The 10,314-nt window shown below is 49.9% G+C and overlaps 2 protein-coding genes across 2 annotated transcripts; both read left to right on the top strand.

The window, feature by feature from the left end:
- Positions 1-4,785: 4,785 nt before the first annotated feature.
- On the top strand, positions 4,786-8,540 carry LOC117839625 (inositol diphosphatase DSP2). The gene is made up of 5 exons (XM_034720013.2): positions 4,786-5,232; positions 5,318-5,411; positions 7,772-7,865; positions 7,960-8,003; positions 8,107-8,540. The coding sequence occupies exons 1-5, from the start codon at positions 4,982-4,984 to the stop codon at positions 8,275-8,277; spliced, it is 654 nt and encodes a 217-aa protein (XP_034575904.2). The 5' UTR covers positions 4,786-4,981; the 3' UTR covers positions 8,278-8,540.
- A 357-nt stretch (positions 8,541-8,897) lies between these two features.
- Positions 8,898-10,204, top strand: LOC140223574 (uncharacterized). Its single transcript, XM_072295540.1, has one exon. It carries the CDS (start codon positions 8,987-8,989, stop codon positions 9,956-9,958), a length of 972 nt encoding a protein of 323 aa, XP_072151641.1. The 5' UTR covers positions 8,898-8,986; the 3' UTR covers positions 9,959-10,204.
- The last annotated feature ends 110 nt before the right edge of the window (positions 10,205-10,314 follow it).

The raw sequence follows: 10,314 nt of genomic DNA, 5'->3' as shown, positions 1-10,314 counted from the left end.
GTTAGTGGCTAATGGAAAGTACAGGAATACTCGTATCTTCTAGCTGGAACAAGAGGAAGGTTTAAGAAATATATTACCAAGTATTATAAAAAGTTGTTTGGTCCTTCATATAACAACTTTGTGTCTACGGAGGAGGCAATCCATGACGATATTCCTCAAGTTTCAGCTGAAGAAAATGAACTCCTAGTCACACCATTTTCGGAGGTTGAGGTAAAAGATGCTATTTTTCAAATGAAAAACAATACTGCTCGGCCCCCCTATGGATTTCCGCAAGAGTTTTATCTAGTTTTTTGGAGTGTGAGTGTTGCAGCTTTACCCGGTCGCCGCGAGAAGAAAAACGCCCACAAATTGCGGGCGCCTTTAATTTGTTGCACAGCTAGTTCGTAAGGCCACGCTAATTATCAAAAAAGGAAAAAGGCCACACCAAAAGCAGCCATACATACAGCTCCTCCCGTAGCACGGCAGCGGGCAGCCAGCGTAGCACTAGCACTTCACCATCCAAGTGAAAGTTTTTTTCTTTTTTTGAAAGACCCATCCAATCGAAGCTTGTAGTAAGAATCGACCAGTAGATGGAAAGCAAAAAAATGTTGGCGAAGAGGTTGGTTTCGTGCGTGCACCGTGGATCTTGCAAAGCGCAAAACGGTGGCCATATCATTGGAGGACGTAGGATAAGGTTGTTGCCGGAGCGGAGACGGATAACATAAGATACGGTCACTGGCAGCGACCGTACGGAGCATCGGCGGCCATACGATTCATACAAAGCGTCTTTCTCCTTTTAATTTCTTCTTCAGATCAAAAGCTTACTGTTAGATAATGGCTCTGCATGACCGGGCGAATACTGAGGCTTCAGAAATCCAGAGTGGGCAACTGGGCAACCTCCGCGAGATGACGTAATTCAGATCGACAGCTCGTCGCACGCTCTATCAGAATCAGGCGAGCCTGTAGCGATGATATCTTCTTCTCAAGACGCACCCATGGACAAGGACCATGCTGTAGCACCTGTCCCCTCTGTCCTGCGGAGAGTTGGTCAATCAGCGTGCCGTTTGTTCCGATCCCGAACGCGCCCGATTTGCCCCGTCCTGCCACTGCCACTGGAGTCGAATAGCACCTTGACAGCGACAGCCGAGCAGCGACGTTTTCCGTCCCGTCCGCTGCCATTGGGCGCTCTCTCTTCGCCCTCATTTGGCTTGCCCAACGCCAGTGAGATGCTTCCTCAGGCACCAGCAATTGGTAGTATCTGTTCTCGTTCTTTTAGGTAAAGAGCGATCCATGGAGCAATAGGAATGCATGGATTGCCCCCTCCTTTCTATCTTTCCCTTTCTGTCGTTGTTTGTACTTTATGTTGTGTATTAAGCAGCCATTAGCATTGGGCAATGGTGCTGTTATCAGGTCCCCTTTTTCCCCTGATCGGCACTGCCTTTGCCTGCGTTCTGTTCGCAGCACAAGCTTGAAACAGAGAATCCAAGGGAACCACTCCCAGATCCATGGTGCGCGAAATTCGGTAGAAATTTGAGGGAAGGCACGCGCAGAAGCAGAGCTAGGCAGCTAGTAGCAGCGAATGCACTGCGAAACCCATACTGCAAAGAGGGGGGAAACGAACGTGGGATATACGGAGTACCATCTCTTTTGAGCAAGCAATCCACTGTTTGGTTCGTCAGATCGTCTGTTTGCATCTGAAGATCCCCCACTGCAAGATAGATAAACAATAAATTGGTGGATCTAGAGTTCGTAAGGAACAGGACTCTCGTTTAGGAGTCGATTGAAAGCGAAACCACGACCCTGTCACCATGTGTATCATGCAGGATTTGGTATTAGCCGTTTCAAAAAAAAAAGATTTGGTATTAGGTTCATGCAAGCTTAAAACCCACTCGATACCTTGCAGCCTACGGCGCCGGTGACGGCCAGCGCCAGGACTCTGCTAGCCTGCTGCCTTTCTTGAGCTAATGGACACAATATCGTAGTTGTATTAAAACAATGTGTGCGCCAAACAAACATTCATCTTCAGACCTGCTTCCACCCTGACAATCGAGAACCACCGAGCCACCGTTTTAGGTAGGCCGCACTGTTTAACGATAACCGCACATGCAAAGGAGACGGGGAGGGCAAATAGGATCCTGGCAAAGAGGAATCCCTTTCCCTGTCCAGTGGCCTGCAGCAGCCGTGCTTGCGGTTGAAGATGAGGAGGGCCCTCTCTGTGTCTGCTGCTCTCTGCTCTGCACCACTAAACTCGAATGCCACTGGGGGAACACAGGGAAAGCTTGTGCAATGGCTCGTGACTCGGTATGCAGATTTTCCGTTTGCCTGATTGGGATGTCGAAATGGAATTTCCTTTGGCAATAAAAACTCTTCAGATATCGCGAGGGGGTTGGTTATACAAAGCCAGACATGTCTTATCACGGGGTATTTTTTTTCAATATCGTGGAAGAATTGGCCTTCCAATAAAATGTCGGTCACCCTGCAGCATTTCGCTGGGGCAGCACTAATCAGCGCGCGCTAGAAGGGCTGCCGGCGCTCGATCCCCGACAGCCCACTCCCATCCCCTCACGGCTTTCTTTTTTAAAAGTTTAAAATCCGCGACTTTTTATTTTTTTAATATCATAACTTATACACATAACTTCGATGCATAACTTCATGATATAATTTCTTATGAGATAAATTTTTAGCACAACTTTAATAGTGTGCAGAACTTATGCGTACTATTTCTAGATACAATTTGCAAGAATAACTTCGAATTATGTTTGTTTAGAAAGTTGTAACTTGTACACACAATTTATATGCATAACTTTTTTCCTAACAACAAATTAGGTGATAATTTCATAATACAACTTTAATGATATACACAATTTATACATGTGATATTTGTCTCAACTTTTGGGAGAAATGTTGTTAAAAAAACTATGCACGTAACTTATACGGATACAATATTTACTTAGTACAATTTGTAAAAAATAATAATTACAAGAAAAAAACAAGCGTGGGGCGCGCAGCTCCGCATGGGCCAGCAGTACCTGGGCGTGGGGCCCGCGCCTTGCATCGCCGCGAAGCGTGGGCAGCGCGCGTGTAGAATTAAGGGGTGTTTGATACCCCTGCTAAACTTTAGCATCTGTCACATCGGATGTTTGATACTAATTAGAAGTATTAAATATAGTTTAATTACAAAAATAATTGCACAGATGGAGTCTAATTCGCGAGATGAATATATTAAGCCTAATTAGTCCATGATTTGACAATGTGGTGCTACAGTAACCATTTGCTAATGATGGATTAATTAGTCTTAATAGATTCATCTCGCGAATTAGACTCCATCTGTGCAATTAGTTTTGTAATTACCTCATGTTTAATCCTCCTAATTAGTATCCGAACATCCGATGTGACCCTGCTAAAGTTTAGCCTCTCGTATCCAAACATCCCCTTATTTTTGCGATTTCGCTGTCGTTGGGTTCCGTGTTCGGTGCTCAACTTTGCTGCCTTTCTCGCTGTGATTCAGCACTGCTGCTTAAGGCAGAATTCTCTTGAGACGAACTTTGATCCGACTTGATTCAGGCGTCAAAAGTTTCTAGATTCCGAGACGGCGGGATGCTGTTGTCGTCAACCGCTGCCTGTACCGGCTCGCTGCGACCGTTGGACCTGCAGCACGAAGCTCAAGCCCAGATAACGTGCACGCCAAGAACACGGAGACCAAAAGGTTGAGCTCACCGATCTAGCCGCACTGCCGCAGTGGTCAAGGCTCAGGACGAACCGCGCAACGGCGCTGCCCCCCGGTGGACTGAGGCCTGTTTGTTTAGGCTGTGTTTGAGCTTCTCATCCTCAAGTTGAAAGACCAAACAAACAGTAAGCTTTCGAGCTTAATTTTTTGTGGACTAAAAGTTCTAGCTTTCCATAATACAATGGAAAGCTCAAAAGGAGGGGAAAACGAGCTTCTGACGGTATTTACCAGCTTGCCATCGGTAAAGTATTGAAACGGTACGTTTCTTTTTCCTCCCTCCGCCCCTGCCGTCCTCCCTCTGCACCGCATCGGATCGCCGCCCTTCTCCCTCCACCCGGCCCCTGCTTGTTGCCCGCCGCCCTCCTCCCTCCGCATCAGGCCGCCTCCCTCCGCCCGGCACCATCTCGTCCTCGACGCCGTCCTCCCTCCGCCCCTGCTCGTCCTTGTCACCCGCCGCCCTCCTCCCTCCGCATCCCGCGTCACGTCGCCCTCCCTCCGCACCTCTTTGTCCTCGTCGCCGGCCGCCATCCGCCCTCCGCATCCCGCGTCGCGCCGTCCTCCTTCCACCCCTGCTCGTCCTCGTCGACGGCCGTCGTCCGCCCTCCGCATCGGACCCCTGCTCGTCCGGTCTCTGCTCGTCCTCGGAGAAGCTGGGTTGCCAAACGGACCCAACTTTCAGAAAGCCAGCATTCCATGACAAGAAACAAAAACCAACTTTCAGAAAGCAAAAGCTCAAACAAACAGATCTGAGCTTCGACAGCAGGATGAAGCTCACATCCAACATCTGCTTTGGAGCTTTGAAGTTTGAACGCAACCAAAACTCCCCTCAATGACAAAACGCTTCAAAAAAGAGAGAGAGAGAGAGAATAGTTTTGCATTCAGAGATAGGCCGTATCCGGCGATTCCCCGACCCCAACCCACCCACCAATTATGAACACACGATGACCCACAAGTTACCAAGTGTTACAACACCGCAAGAAACAGTGGATTATATTCGCGCGTCGCTTTCACCCAATTTTTCCCCCTCGCACCGGTCAGTCATCATCCAACACGCGCGCACCGCGCACGCAGCATCGCGGTGTCACAGGTCCCCTTCCCGGCTTCCCCTTCGCATCGTCCTCCTCCATGTTCCTCTGCATCGGCTCGCCTCATCCCCGCTCCTATAAATAACCAAGCCCTCCATGTCCCCTTCACACACGCCCAAGTCCCAAACCCGCTCTGCTACTGAACAAACACACAGCAAGTCATCAACCTCCTGCCGTTTCAGCGCGCGCCATGAAGCTGGAGGTCCCGGCGAGGCAGAGGAGCCAGGACGCGGAGCAGAACGACAAGGCCGCGGGCGTCCTCGGCATTGAGCCATGGAACCACCCGACGACGAAGCTCCCTTTCCCAGAGGCGGGGGCCGGCGACGACGCCCTGGTGCCGCCGGTCAACTTCGCCATGGTCGACGACGGCATCTTCCGCTCGGGCCTCCCCGACGCCGCCAACTTCAGCTTCCTGCTCTCCCTCAACCTGCGCTCCATAGTGTAAGCGCTCAATAATAAGCTCCGATAGACTCGTGCCTCGTGCCCCTCTCACGATCTGTAACGACGTTGCTTTGGTGGTGATCAGGTACCTGTGCCCGGAGCCGTACCCGGAGGAGAACGCGCGGTTCCTGGAGCAGAACGGGATCGAGCTTCACCAGTTCGGCATCGAAGGGAGCAAGGTACCGACCGACCAACCAACCAACAAACATCTCAATCATGCCCTGTGAAAATCTTCGATTTGTGCACCTCGTCCGCGGATGCCAGAACGATATTTGTATCCAGTTCTTTTTTCCCCTTTTTTGTTGCGATCTGCGTGTGGCGGTAAATAATCTCTGCACGAACGCAACACAACAGTCAACATTAGCAGCAGCAGTATCGCACTGGCATTGCAGATTTGCAGCGGTCAAAAGGTTGCAGTCAGTGGAACACTCTGTTTGCCATGGGACTTGCCCTTTTTTCAGCGTCTTCGCGTCGCGTACGCGGTTGGGCAAACACCGGGGCAGGGCAGTTGTCCGTTTCACTATCCATACACGTCCTCCTACATGCATTTTCCTGCACGCCTGCATCACATCAGTGATTCAGTGCTCCCCTCGCAAATTGACAAGTCATAACTCACAAGTGGTTCATCCGTTCATGCATGAATACAAAAGGAGTCATCTAGTAACACTCCATTGCAAGGACCCTTCCCGTGCACCCTTCTTCTTTGGTTTTGCCGCTTTGGGATCCCATGACGGAAAAAACAAAAGCTTCTTTTGCCATTCCCATAAGCAACAGTAAAGCTATTCTTTTCATTATCCTCTGCATCCTGGGGGCGTGGTTCTTGTTTTATTATTTCTTCAAGTGGGCTGCATGCTGTTTTAGGACTTTGCTTCTCAGCGAAACAAGTGGCAGTTTCAGCATCATTTGTTTCAGGTTTAGGAGATTCCCCTATGCTTTATGGCCACTTTTGTGGCCATGATTCATAGTGATTTTAGTCGGTAAAGCTTAAGCGTTCAGATGGAGGGCTTTTTTAAAAAAATTTTTGGTCAGATGGAGTAAAATAAGCACAAGAGCTGAAAACAAAAGGTGGACTCTGCCTATTGGCAAAGTGTGCCTGTAAGGCTGTAACACATAGAAGATACTTTTACCTGTCGGGTGGGGTTTGACCAATGCTATTTCTCTAATAGTTAATTTTGTTGGTGATGACGGGGATTCCAGTAAGCACGAAGATAGACCAGGGATTCCCATCTTGTAGCTCTTCATTCTGTGTGCAACCCCACTCCCTCATTGCTTACCTTTCTGGTCTTTCACTGAAACATGTCTTCGTGATATCACTTTCTACCAATGCTGCCCATATTTATACATTGATTCCTGTATAGGTAGGCCATCACACATGCTAGTGTATGCCTAACTGCAACAGAACCTCCTGATGCTTAGGGTCCGAACAAACAGATTTCACCAGGTTCAGAGGTCAATTTTAGTAGAAATGTTTTTCACGAAACTGTTTTATGAGTTTATGTAGGCCCAGTGCCTGAGATATATCAGTATAACGATGTGCATAGCTCTGGTACTCGTGTATTCTGCAATTATGGTTTTATATTCTGAGTACTGTTGACTCAGTGAGAACACATTGCACATTCGATTCTTGTCCTTGAAGCTAGGGCCTAGGCCTGGTTTGGTTACTCCCTCTAAACTTTAGCTCCTATCATATCGAATGTTTAGATACTAATTAGAAGTGTTAAACATAGACTATTTACAAAACCCATTGCACAGATGGAAACTAAACGGCGAGACGAATCTATTAAGCCTAATTAGTCCATGATTTGATAATGTGCTGCTACAGTAACCATTTGCTAATGATGGCTTAATAGATTCGTCTCGTTGTTTAGCCTCCATGCAATTAGTTTTATAATTAACTCATATTTAGTCCTCCTAATTAGCTTCCGAATATTCGATGTGACACGGATTAAACTTTAACTCAAGGAACCAAATGCCCCCCTTAGTGGTATGGTCAAGTTTGGACAGCGCTGTCAGCTTAAGCGTTCACTGACAGTTGTTTCAATCGGTAATTAACAGTGCTTGTTTACTGACTGACTTTGGCATCCATGGAAAAGCATCATTCAGTGGTGTCACATTGAGGTGGTTGACCTTATATGAGCGAGTGCCAAGAAAAACTTATCTTTTCATAAAAGTTGATTATTTTCCGCAATGGAATCATACATGTCGTCTGAAACGAAACTAGGGTAGCCTCCCACTAAAGTTCTGTCACCAGTACTCAATTAGGCACACAGCTTCTGACGGTAACGATTATTTGAACCCTCTTTCAAGTCGCTGACCGCTCTACTGATAGTGTTTTTTTTGTTCAGTGGTATGACGAGATCTTGCAACTGAACTCTTATGCATGGTGTGCCCTTATTGCATCTGCGTAAAATTTTGAAAAAATACTTGCTGGCTTTAACCGGTTCATTTTCATCCATTTTTGTTTCTAACGTTCTTTTATTCTATTTCCCCTGTTATTACAAAATAATGTGTGGAACCTACTAATCCTTATCATCCACAGAGTGGTCTGACAATGCCGGAAACCCTGTTGCTAGGGGAACCACTCGTCTACATCCCTGAAGAAACGATCCGGGAGGCTCTCAAAGTTATTCTTGGTACTGCATTCACAAAGACTTTTGCTCTACGCCACAGGATTACAATTTTCACCATCTGACATCACTAACTCTTGTCCCTTTTGAACCAATTCAGATGTAAGAAACCAGCCGGTCCTCATCCACTGCAAGAGAGGCAAGGTAACTAAGAATCGATCAGCCCTGACTTCTGCAGCTCCTGCATTCCAGTTGCTTCAGCAGTTGACTGCAGTTTCCTGACGGCTGCTGCGTTGTTCTCTTTCAGCACCGGACTGGCTGCGTCGTCGGGTGCCTGAGGAAGCTGCAGAAGTGGTGCCTGTCCTCGGTCTTCGACGAGTACCTGCACTTCGCGGCGGCGAAGGCCAGGAGCACTGATCAGAGGTTCATGGAGCTGTTCGACGCATCGAGCCTGATGCACCTGACGGCCTCCCAGTAACCAAGCAAAGTATTGACCCCAAAGCGAGCGGTTTTTCTTGGCCGCCGGTCCCGATCCTGCAACCATGCTGGCAAGCTGTGTGTTTCTCCTGTTGTTTCTGAAAGCAACTCGGCAGAGAATAATGCTAGACCCGTGAGTGTTGTGTCCGTGAGGTAGGCAATGGCCTTGGGTTTTTGCTGCGCGAGTGTCTGTAGTTGCTTCGTGTTCAACTGATTTCAGATTCTGAAATGGTGATGGTCGATAGTGAGCACTGGGGCGGTAAATGGTTTCGTTGCATGATTGATTGATTCATCAGGAATTTGCAACAGGCCTCCTCCTCTAGCTTAGCGAAATGTGCTCCTGAACCTGAAGTGGTGACCTGGCTGAGCTGAATGTTGAGCTGGTGTCAAAAATGTATGAACACAAATGTTCTGGCGCCATTCTTGTCCGCGTCTCGAAAGGGACGGTGGATCAAGACTACATCTCCCGATCCAACGGCCGATAGGGTCCGACAGTTCGAGTTCTCACAGGCTGGGTCGCAGATTCCATCCGCGTTTACCTACAAAATGGACGGTGGATTCGCATTCCATTTCGACATCCAACGGACGAGCATCCCGGCCCGACTCTATAAACAAAGGCAGCAAACCACGGCGCCGGAGCCGGAAAACCCCCGAGCTCGGCGCCGCCATCCCCCGCTTGGCCTAAACCTCCCTAACCCTAGGCGCCGGCGATGGCCCCCAAGCGCTCGGCTCCACCGCCGCCGCCGCCGCCGGCGGCTGCCTCCGACGAGGAGACCGCATCTGGTTCGGGATCCGAAGAGTCGGAGGAGGAGGAGGAGGAGGAGATCGCCTACTCGCCTCCTCCCGCCGCTCCCAAGGCCATGGCGCCGCCGCCGCCGCAGAAGGGCCAGGAATCCGATGAGGATGAAGATGAGGAGGAGGAAGAAGAGGAGGAGGAAGAGAACCACGTGCCCCCTCCTCTCGCCACGAAGAACCCGTCTCCGCCGCCGCCGAATCGCGAGGAATCCGAGAGCTCCGGCGACGAGGAAGAGGAGGAGACGGACGACGAGGCGCCGCAGGCGAAGCCCGCTCCAAACCAGGAGGCGGAGGGGAAGGGCGCGAAGCCGTCGTCGAGCGAGGACAAGAAGCCGGGCGCACCCTTCCAGCGCACCTGGTCGACGGACGACGAGGTCCGCATCCTGGAGGCCCTGGCCGCGCACCGCCGTGAGCACGGCACGCTGCCGCAGGTCGACGCTCTCGCCGCCACGCTCGCTGGCACCCTCGACAACAGTGGCAGCAGCATCGCGTTGCTGCAGGGTAAGCTCAAGAGCCTGAAGCGCCGGTACAGCTTGGCTGCCAATAAGGGCGAGCGACCGAGCAAGGATCACGACCGCCGGCTCTTCGACCTCTCCAAGAGCGTCTGGGGCTCCACGACCGCGGCGGCGAACGGCGGCGCGCGGAGGGAGGTCGCCGAGATGTGCGAGCTGTACCCGTACCTAGCGGAGGAGGTGAAGGCGCTGCAGAAGGCGCACCCGGGCTTGTTCAAGCGGGAGTTCGGGATGATAGACGATGACAAGGCGCGCGCGCTGGACACGAAGATCAAGAGGCAGAGGCTGCATCAGGCTAAGGTGATTCAGCGCCGCTGCGACCTGATCAAGGAAGTGACCAAGACGCTCATAGATCTGGTCGAGAGCACTATCTAGGCATTCCTGTTTATGGCCGTTGAAGTGCATTGGTGATCGATTACCTGCGAATTCTGTATCCAGTAGCTGAACCTCCTGCGAATTTGGCACCTTGATGGGTGTCGAATGTGTTTTGTGTCAGTGATGGCGATCGACTTGTTTGAGCGTCCGTGTTTGAGTCAGGACTCAGGAAATGCCTGCATTGTGGTTCTGTTGAGGAAGAATGTTTTGGTGTGGTTTATGAACTTGGCGGAAAAGTTTTGGTTATGCGGTTTGAGCTCAGATCACTCTCCATTTGCCTAGACTAATTATTAGTCAAAAAAATTTATGCATGCTTGGTGTATATAAGTTGTGTCAAGTGGCTTTAAGTTGATATT

Source organism: Setaria viridis, chromosome 1 (assembly GCF_005286985.2).
Source record: "Setaria viridis chromosome 1, Setaria_viridis_v4.0, whole genome shotgun sequence".
In the NCBI taxonomy this organism is placed as follows: domain Eukaryota; kingdom Viridiplantae; phylum Streptophyta; class Magnoliopsida; order Poales; family Poaceae; genus Setaria; species Setaria viridis.
This window is presented reverse-complemented; position numbering and strand designations above follow the sequence as displayed.